Source organism: Cyphomyrmex costatus, unplaced genomic scaffold, assembly GCF_001594065.2.
Source record: "Cyphomyrmex costatus isolate MS0001 unplaced genomic scaffold, Ccosl1.0 scaffold21, whole genome shotgun sequence".
NCBI classification, from domain to species: domain Eukaryota; kingdom Metazoa; phylum Arthropoda; class Insecta; order Hymenoptera; family Formicidae; genus Cyphomyrmex; species Cyphomyrmex costatus.
The window spans coordinates 1,032,733-1,043,416 of NW_017276147.1; the positions used below are offsets into that span (position 1 = coordinate 1,032,733).

The 10,684-nt window shown below is 33.1% G+C and overlaps 1 protein-coding gene across 1 annotated transcript in view; it reads left to right on the plus strand.

The window, feature by feature from the left end:
* Positions 1–1,738: 1,738 nt before the first annotated feature.
* The window catches only part of LOC108773444 (DE-cadherin-like), a 15,392-nt gene continuing 6,446 nt past the window's right edge, over positions 1,739–10,684 (plus strand). Inside the window, 6 exon segments of the mRNA XM_018539253.1 lie at positions 1,739–1,787; positions 3,785–3,858; positions 7,401–7,536; positions 8,137–8,375; positions 9,632–9,820; positions 10,209–10,513. Coding sequence (XP_018394755.1) covers positions 1,739–1,787; positions 3,785–3,858; positions 7,401–7,536; positions 8,137–8,375; positions 9,632–9,820; positions 10,209–10,513 — 992 coding nt within the window.

Sequence of the window (10,684 nt, forward strand, 5' to 3'; positions counted from 1 at the left end):
AATATAATTTCTGTAATCCACATATAGGATATCGTTGTTGGTTGCGAGTGTCTCACGAAAAATTTACCGCGGAGTGTGCCGGTGATAAGGGCTGATTGAATCAGTGCCAGCTATATACTTTTACCAATTTAAAGTTATCATTGTTTAATTATTCGCGTTGTCCGTGACTCGACCTAGTATTATCTCGCATTTGCAGAAGGCAATTTGAGATGAAATGAGAATTATTACGAGGAATCGCGCGGATACTGCGGTGATTTCTATAAATATACCGAGTAAATAGACCTTTGAGGAATTTATTAACCGTCTTTCTAGCAAATTAATCATACCGAGTTCTCCACCGCTGAGTGTATCAAGTTTCGTAGATTCGCGAGTACTGAATAAACTAGACGATGTTTCCATATAATTTCCAGCTGACACGGCGCGCAGGGTGCGATCGATCATCCGTCGTCGAAGAGCGATTATTAAAGTACGAGCGATGCTCTTCTCGTTCATTTGACGGAAAAGAATGTAAATATGAATAAATAGAAAGAAAAGTTGACAAGATTGGATAGTATACTTACGTATCAGATGTCGCATGCAGGTACGCGAATCGAGAAGTTTTCGCTGTGGATTAGAGAGTATCGCGCGTTGCCTCCTGAAAAAAAAGCAGAACGAGGGAGAAAGCAGTGCGGTCAAATTCAATAAATCTCATTCGTCGATAGTTTCGATAAATGGTTTTGATACAGAAAACGGCGGGCTCCGTCTATATAATCCACTAGAACGTACCTGGTTTTTAGTTTGTGACATAAATGTTGTTGAGTCTCTTCGGACAATCATGATTGCTTCTTTTGAGAGCACAAGTATGATCTGTTTAGTATACGCTATTCAAAAACATGAACAATATAATGACAAATAGACGAGATAGCTTCGCTCTAATACATAATCTCTCTCTTTTTGGGAAAGTACAATTATATAATAATATAGAAGATTTGTGTAACTCACGACATTAAATAGATAAACTTATCAAATATTCATGTCACGTAAAATATTAAGGAGCCCACCACAGCATGCTATCTTTCTGTATTTGAATATCATATATTCGAAATTGCGGGTTAAAAATTAAAATAAATGTACAGTCCCGATAGAGAACTGACATGTGATGACTAGTCGCCCTTGAATTGTTGAAACGTAATGGCAATCTTTGTTAAACATTACCGCTGTAATATCTCTGACATTTGAGCGTAACGTTAAAGTGTATGGCATCATAAAAAGTAAATATACTAGCGTTTCATGTGCGCATACCGTTCCATTTATCTGCATCTATTTCCGGCGTTACGAGTTGTTTTATCGCAAGTAGTTGCGCTGGATTAATCCTCTCGATGGGGCAAATAATCGCGGTATTGCATCGGCATTTTTCATAATTCTGCTCTGCGGCATATATATGTATAGTCGTACCGCCGCTAACCCCGATCCTTATTGAGAAACGTAATAAAATATAACGTAAAACACAACGGAAGTAACACGGGAAACTTGATAGAGAAATTTCCCGCTAATATGCGGGCGAATGTAATATCGGGGGAAGTACTTAATGGATCTACTGCGCGAAAGAACTGGGCTAAGAGATGCTTTCTTCTCTTGAAAATATCTAATGGGAACGAACTAGCGAAGCGATGGTGTTTAACGCGGCAGCTAATGCGGAAATACAAATACCATCCTCATACTATACAGATATTGCTCTCAACTAGGGCGGAACAAGATAATGGACGAAGTGTTAATTTGGGTGTTTGAGAGGCGTAGAGGACGGATCGGTTCGTGGTTACGAGTGGAGTGTATGGTATATGCTCGATTGAATACGAGTGATAATAAATTGGAGTGACATCGACGATTGTTCCGAATGATTTTGACATAGAGATAGAACGGTAGGGGAGGAAGAAAGGTTGATTCACAATTCAATTATCGGGAGCTTCACAAGGGATTCCTCAATCGACGAATTATATTGTTCATAATTGCGCTTGTTATATTATAACTCGCACTGTACTTTAAATAGATTCAATGACAATCGTTTATTAAGTTTCCCAGAGAAACATATAATTAATCTCGCTGCTGTATGGATAATCATTAACGTCAGATCAATTAGATTGTTAAATGCCACTTTTATCAATCAACTTTTACGAAACGATAAAAAAAGGAAAAAGAAAGAAACTCAAATGTAATATAATGTCAGACAAAAATTTATGCAAGCGATTTATGGCCTAAGATGTCTGCTTGGCTTCCACTTGTTCTGTTATTTATTTTGCCGTTTCACTATATTTCGCAGTGACGATTTTCTGGTGTGAACGTTTGTAAGCCCGCTTGAATTTTATGCAATTCCGGTGATATCGCTTTTACGGCGGACCAAATTTACTTTAAATTCGGGACAGTTTAAACCACATTGTGGTTGAGCCACGCAAGCTGTAGAAATGACAGCGCTTCATCGCTAGCAACGTATTGCGGTTGGAAGCATTAACAAAAGAGTGACAGGGATTATTTTCGGTACTCAAAAATACCGACAACGAGTGTGTTCAATGAAACGAAAGCATTCTGTACCGCTTCTTTTTCCTGTTCTCTTGCGCGCGTCCGTATTTCTTTTTCTATTAAGTAAAATCGGATTACTGTATGTTATTAAATCAATAACAATCTTGTTTAGAATTACAGACGAGTATCTTTTTCTCAACTTGCGACAGTTGTTAACAGCAGTCTTTGTGAATAATTTTGCATACTTGGGACTGTACTTTCTTCTACGCGTCTTTTGCTTCGTCTCTTTGTACATTAACTTAAAGACTCAGCTAATGCCGCATTAGTAATGCCGCATTAGCAATGCCTACTTTGCGCAACTTATGAATAGTTCTGAGGTAACGTTCCAAGTTGCATTTCTCATTCTTCGGTGTTGGTGGAGTTGATATTGTTGTGAATGATGCATAAAGATCTCAGCAACTAGGATCCGTCTCGAGATATATATTTCTAATTCAGTTAGCATTCAGCACTTAATTAATTGGAAATTTTAAGTTAAGATTGTTCCATCGCGCAAATTACAAATTTTCCCTATTATTTCGCTTCCGTTATATGGTTTTTATATACGCACACGCGAGAATTCTTTTGATTGTAAAATCTCGCAAAAATATCAAGGAAACGCTTGATATTTTAAATTATTACGTGTAAAATGTAAAACGAGCACTGGCGAGAAAATTCATATACGGATAAAATAAATACAATAGGATGAATAAATGCGAGCTGAAATAATTATTAAAAGGATTATACTATTTAACAAGAGTGAGCAATATTCATCTTAGATATTATAAATTCAACGTTTGACTCATATTTCTATATATAAATGAGTAAATTTTCATCAGAGCGTGTTCTATTTTCGTTGACGTTACTAAAGTATTAAGCGTACTATATTCGATGAGAGAGAAAAGATCTACATAAAAACAATAATAATAATAATGTATGCTTACGTATACCACAATTATCTCTCATTGTCGTAGGTATTATCAAGTATGTATTACAAATTATTACAATGTATTGTAATATTGAAGGATCGCGTCGTATCGCAATATATGTCGTACGAATATTATAGGATAAAAATACTTACTCTTGTTTTGGTTTGTTAAATTTTTACTTTTTTAGGAAAACGATAATATCACGCCTTATTCTTATAAATTCGAACGATGCCTTTGATCGATCTTTCTCGCTTTATCGAACTCAATATCTCCACAATACCTCAAATGGGCGATATCATCATCCTCTTTTCTTCTTTATGTTACAGCGTCTGCAACGAGATTGAGGCACTCGAGACACCTGGACGAGAGATCGCAGTACCTGGGCGAGGGTAAATTATCGGTAAGTGCTTCTTGATTCGTTCTTGATTCGATTTTTCGTTTCCTTCCATCGTCGCCGCACCATTTACACTCTTTTCCTTCTTAGATATCGAGCCCGATTTCTTTACCATCCAAGATCCCGGGGAATGATCCAAATAGACCTCCGTGTACATTACCTTTCCAGTAAATTGGATAATGGATTTGGTTCTTCATTTATCGCCTACCTGCCGAATAATTTAAATACGTATTTACTGCGTGCGCATGTCTGTAGTCGTCTTTGTGATATCGACGAGCCTGAATTCATTGCCACCCGTTGGATATGTACGGAGTGCGCAAAAAAGCATGAAGCAGTGAATTTAAAATGTGATATCGTGTTTTCACATGACATCAGATGATTCATTATTCCCGCAAAATCTTGGATTTATAATTAAATAGAATAAAAATTCATTCATTTTTACAAAAGTAAAAGCTTTAGAAGATATCCAAGCCAATATAATATCGATAGGTATGAATTCCTATTTGAAATAATATTCAAATATATCTTATTATTCAATATTAGTACTTACATAGAAATATCGATATTGACCTTTATTTAGATTATTCTTATATAAAATATATTGATCATATTATAATTATGAAATCATGAGTCCTTTTATGTTCAGTCAAAATTCCACGGCCAATGATTTTCAATAATCGAATTACGCGAATAATAAATCATTGGAATTTATCGAATATAAATGTAATATAATGTTGCTGCCAGAATCGAAATATACTTAACAAACTGTTCCGTAATGAAAAGACATGTTTGATCAAACGGTATGTTCTACATTGGCCAAACTCATAATTGAATTTGTTTAGAATCTAATCTCGTGAATAGATAGATACAACAGAGAAGTTTCCTACACACAATTCAGATTTACTTTAGACTCCATATGGCAAAGGGGACTATTTAAACCATCAGTACTTTAATATAATTAAATATAATTTAATTGCGACTGCGAAGAAAATAAGCCGACTAATGCAATGGATTTCTATAATTTTAAATTAATTAAATATTGTTTTAAAAGTATTTGAAATATTTTCATTTAAAATATAGTTTGTGTGCAATAAAAAGATATATTTTATATTTCAGTGGTGCACGTGAAAGTATTACGTATTTTATATTTAAAAGGTTGAAAGTTTCACGTATGCGTAATTTAAATAATAAAATTAATTGTGTCAATCTTAGTATTTGAAGTATAAAATATAAAATCTTTCAAATCTTCCAATCTTTCGTTATTAATATTAAAATACAAAATACTTTTATATACCTCCATAAAATACAAAAGTACAAGTTTTTATACATTTGTCCTACAATAGCGTTTTTCAAATAAAAGTATTTCGAATATAAATTAGAATGGAATTAATAGCTGCTAAAATGGAAACAGACATTTTTATAATTTATATACATATAAAATATCTTTACCGAACTTACTGAGTCACCTATATACAATACAATATCTTAACATTGCGCGTATTTATTTACATTTAAATTAAAATAAAATTATATGTCGTTTTATTTTATTTATAGTTCAATTAGTCACAATCTTTTAATTTTTAATATTATATAAGACATCTTGCTCTCTAACTAACTTTCAATTAAATTTTTTCCAATGAAAAAATCGAGTGTTTAAAGAATAATGAGAATTATTACTGCTGTAGCTTTTGATACATGATACATAATATATAATAATTATATATGTAATTTTTTATACATATTACATTAACAGAATAAGGTTTATTACTCAGCCCCTTTACGAAATTTTATTGCTTTTACCCTACTCTTCAATTCCACTTCATCCATTGCAAATCAGAGATGATAGTCGCGGTGAAACTCGGTCTTTTGCGAATATTAAACGTTGCGCAAAAACATCACGAGCAATTTGCATCACACGAAAGCTTTCTCGCTTTTAATGTTAAATTAGCAGTCGAGTATATCTCACTGCTCGTATGTATCGTTAGGATAACTGCGGAATACATATATCGCACCTATCGAAAACTTAATTTATCAAGTATTATTTATTATGTTTACGGTAAATGAATTATATCGATAAAAACTTTATATTACCTAATATTACTATAAACAATTAAAACTATAAAAAAACTATAAAATATTAATTTTTTTATATATAAAGAATTTTTAAAACTTTTGCATTTTTATTGTATATTCTATATACACACACATAAGGATATATAATTGTTCAAGTTTATCTTAAATTTACGTCTAAAAACATTTTTATTTTGCCTCTGCATTTTGATGAAAACGACCAGAAAATCAAAATCCTCGTGGATTTTTTTCCAAGATCTCAGTAGATGCCCTATGGATCTTAATTGACGGAATTTTCTTTCGGACAAGTCTACAGGAATCAGCCGTACACATAAAGTAACGGGGTTAATATGCTAAAACGCGGCTAACTTGTTTATCGTTAATGAGGTTGGAAAATACGAGAGCGAATACCGGCGCTATATATATCGGGAGTAACGCATGACGTCGGTAAAGTGCTGCGCGAAATTCTAAGCGGTCTGAGGGGTTTGCTAGATGCCAAGGTGTGCTTCACCGTGTGAGCAAACACGGTGAACATACGTAGATTATGTTTCTTACTAAATGTTGTTTACTCAAGAATATCGTTATCCCTCATGGGACAGAAAATAGTAATGAATATTAATGTCGCGACCATTTAATTACATTGAAGATAACAATCTAATGTGAACACACCCAGGGAGAGTGCAGATACTTAGCGTTATTACAAGCGTCATCCTTCGTGTTTTGGCACAGGGTAGGCGCGAATTGATAAGAACTTCGATGCTAGATGTATTGCTATCTCTGCAAAATTAATTTCTCGGTTTATAAATTTTTTATATATCGTTGTATCGGTTATTTTATTCACGATACGCATTTTTCTCTCTCTTTTTTTCTCTTTTCCTCTTTCTCTATAGTTTAAAAGTTAAACGGCATGTCGGTCGATCGTGATGTATTACGAGTACCTATGTTAAACATTATCGGATCGATCCTAATCGCGATGAAATGGTAACACAATGCACGAAGGTGGTTGCTACCAATAATTTATGAGGATATGACTTACCGAAACGTAATAGATCGCGTAACGTTGTACAAAGCCATGGGATTTATGTTAGCCTTGCCACGTGTCTATTCTAGTCCTAGATCGTCGTTGTGAACAACGATTATTACGAAGCGTTTAAGTACGGCGTGCTCCGTTTTTTCCACACCCTTTTCCTCCCTCTTTCACTTTAGCGTTTCTATCTTCCTTCTCTCCTTCTTCAGGCTGTATTGGATCTTTATGAGGAAACGCGACATAATAGACCACCAGAGTACATGCCATGATTAATGGCGCTCGCTTTATGAGGAGCGCTTTGATTTATCGAGCACCTTGTTCTCCAAAGTCTTTCCCATCCGCATCGCGCCCCACCAAGTTTACCGATTAATCCCCCAGCCACTTTCCGAGGGGGTGCTTCACGCCAAGTAACACTCGCGTTAATAGCTGTCCGTTTCTCTTGCGCTTTCAGCTCGATGAAAATCACAACCACAAGCCGGTGTTCTCCAATTGCGCAAGTTACGCGCCAGTGGTGAAGGAGGAACAACCGCCTAACACAACGGTGATCCAGGTGCACGCCGAAGATAGGGATCCACCGGAGGAAGGAGGTATCGTATAATAGCGCAACATCGTCGCATATATGTCACACGTATCATGCATAAAACCTCGTGGTAAATTATGCACATAATAAATAAATAAAATTTATATGTGTAAACTTTATATATGCAAACCATTTTTATAATTTTCAAAGTTTTGCGACCTCGAATTGAAATAAATGAAAAAAAAAAATTGCAAGACACTCTATGTTTGAGTTTGTTTTTAATCGTATACCGTGTCGCTGATATATTTTTCATTTATTATTTTTTATGCACACGAGATGCTACTTTCTTCGGTATAAAAACAAGAAATATATATGTCAGAAGAATTGAAATATCTCATCGCGCATTATTAACTGATAAAACAGAGTATTTTTTTCTTTTCCATGTCAACAAATCACGATGGAAAAAAATTAATCGAATTTTGTTAACATATTCAAAACATTTAAAATCTTAAAAATTTTTTCCGAGATTTTGAAAAGAGTTTGAATAATGTTTTACTCTTAAATATTCAGTTTTTGTATAATCAATTTACTTGAAAATTTTCGTTAAAAGAAAGGATTCAAATTTTCAATCATTAATTAAATTATCCAACGGTCATTTGATTTTCAGGTACCATTACGTATAGCTTTGCTAAGGATCCTAAGGACAGGTTAAAATTCGCAATCAACAATAAAACGGGCCTCATCACTACAACCCAGATACTCGACAGAGATGAACCCGCCAGAGAAAAAGAAGTTTATCTCACAGTACTCGCGACTGACAATGGAAGGCCGCAGCTAGATGATCATTGCACATTCAAAGTCACTATCGAAGACGTGAATGACAATTATCCCGAATTTGATAAAGCGGTACGTTGTTAACTACCTAAGTTACTAACTCATTACCAACTCTCTTGTGGTTCCCGTCTGCAAATACGAATCTGAGTGCATGTGGTACGAATAAACGTTTACATTATGCATACGTTGCAATTATACGTATGTAATAGACTTAGCCAGATTCTACTAAAAAAAAAAAGTAGGATTATAAAATCTTTTCTTTTTATGATATTTTTAATATAATAGTGCATTGTTTATAATAAAGAGCTAATTTTTTATGAATAAATAAAAAATACAGAATACATTTTTTTTATGTAAGATTTATTTTTGATAAAAATAACTTATTTTTAAAATGAGATAAATTGATTTTTTTTTAAATCTTTTTAAACTAATTTTTAATTAATAAGAATACATCCGGAGTAAAATGGTCCGGAGTAAGATAGTTTTAAATGTATAATTCATTCGATATTAAAATATTCGCAAACCATTTTGAAATATAAAACGTTTTTATTTGTAGAAATGATGAGTTATTTTGAAAACTGAAATATATGTATATATTGAATAACACGTGAGATATTATAGTGGATTTCCGTACATTTATTGCGCGAATTTACTTTTTGTAACTAACATACAACCACTATCGCTACTAACAACTATCGCTTGAATTTTTTGTTTCATTTCAATCCCAGGTCTTCCGTGGATACAGGTGGAAGGTTGGTTTTGAATACGTGATGTGAATGTTGCTCGATATGTAAATGAACAAAATAAAAGTGTTCCAAGTTTTGTTTCCTCACTTCTTTTTATGTATGTGTTCGCATATTTCATGAAACAAATTGTCGTTTTAATTTTTATTTTATATACCAAATGTTTTTTTTATATATGCACACTTGAAAAAAACTTTTAAATTTGACCATGAAAATTTAAAAGCGTATACAAGATATATTATACCTACATTTATACGTTGTAATGACTGATGCAAATTTTTTTTATTGGTTTATCATTAATTACAATGATTATCAGCGTAGTATGGTAAATTACATTCTCCGTTCATTTATTATTATTAAAGGAATAATATGTAAATTAATGTATCATATTATTTTATTAATATTAAACGAAGAAATTAACATGCATGAACGTGTGGTCTTTTAGGAGTAATAATTGTACCGTAGTACACACAATTTTCGTACGAAAATTGCATGAAATACTTCACATTAAGTGCATTTTAGAATTCGTGCATATGTATTGTACGATTGTCGGTTCTCTCTAATACAGTTTGGCTTGTTACACAGAATTACACGGAATCTGTACCGCAAGATTTACCGGTGGGTCGCGAGGTCATGCGAATTTCCGCCACCGATATTGACAACGGTAATAATTCTATCGTCCGATATAGTCTGACAACTGAGAGACCGGATGATGTTGGATACTTTTGGATCGAACGTGAATCCGGTATCATATTTCTCAACAAAACTATAGACGTAAGTAATGTGAAGATGGAAAGATATTAAATGATAGTGCATAATGCAAATTTCATTTTACAATGTTACTTGTCACATATATTTCATAGTTTATGTGGTAATCGTTTTATTAAAACGTTGTTCGAAATTTTCATATTTATTGGAGAATTTATTTGCATACTTTTTTTTTTAGCAAAGTATTTTATACACAAATATAATGCCTAAAATAAACTTATCTGTTAAATTATTGAAAAAAATATTTGTTACTTTATTTATAAAATATACTAAAAATATGTTCTCATAAATAATGAGATACTTCAATCCATTTTTATAACAAATTTGAGTTTCTTCAGTTTTATTTTAACAAATCGCATAAATATTCTTGCATAATCGTAATGAATTTCTGCAGCGGATTCCAGGTTCCAAATTCGGTATGATAGTTAGTGCCACGGATCTTGGCACCGAAAAGCCACTGAGCAGTAGCACTTCTTTTTATATACAAGTTGTGGAATCACATAAAAAGGCACCATCTTTTGTACCGAGGCCAGCACAACCGATCCAACTTAAGGAAGATTTTAGAGATTACGATGCTAGTATTGTCCGTTTACATGCAGTATCCAACATTGATAATTCTAGTAATTCAGACAATTTGTATCTAACCTTTGAGCTGGTGATTGGGACAACGGAACAAACTAATAAGGAGCATACATTTAGGTATTATGCAAATTGCACTTACTATTTTCACTCTATATAATTTTTTTATAGGCGCAAAATATTCTTAGAAGGTTATATAAATATTGTTAAAAAAATTAAAATAAATTATTATAATATTTCGAAAATATTGTATAATATTTTTTTCATATTATGAAAATATTCTATGAATAT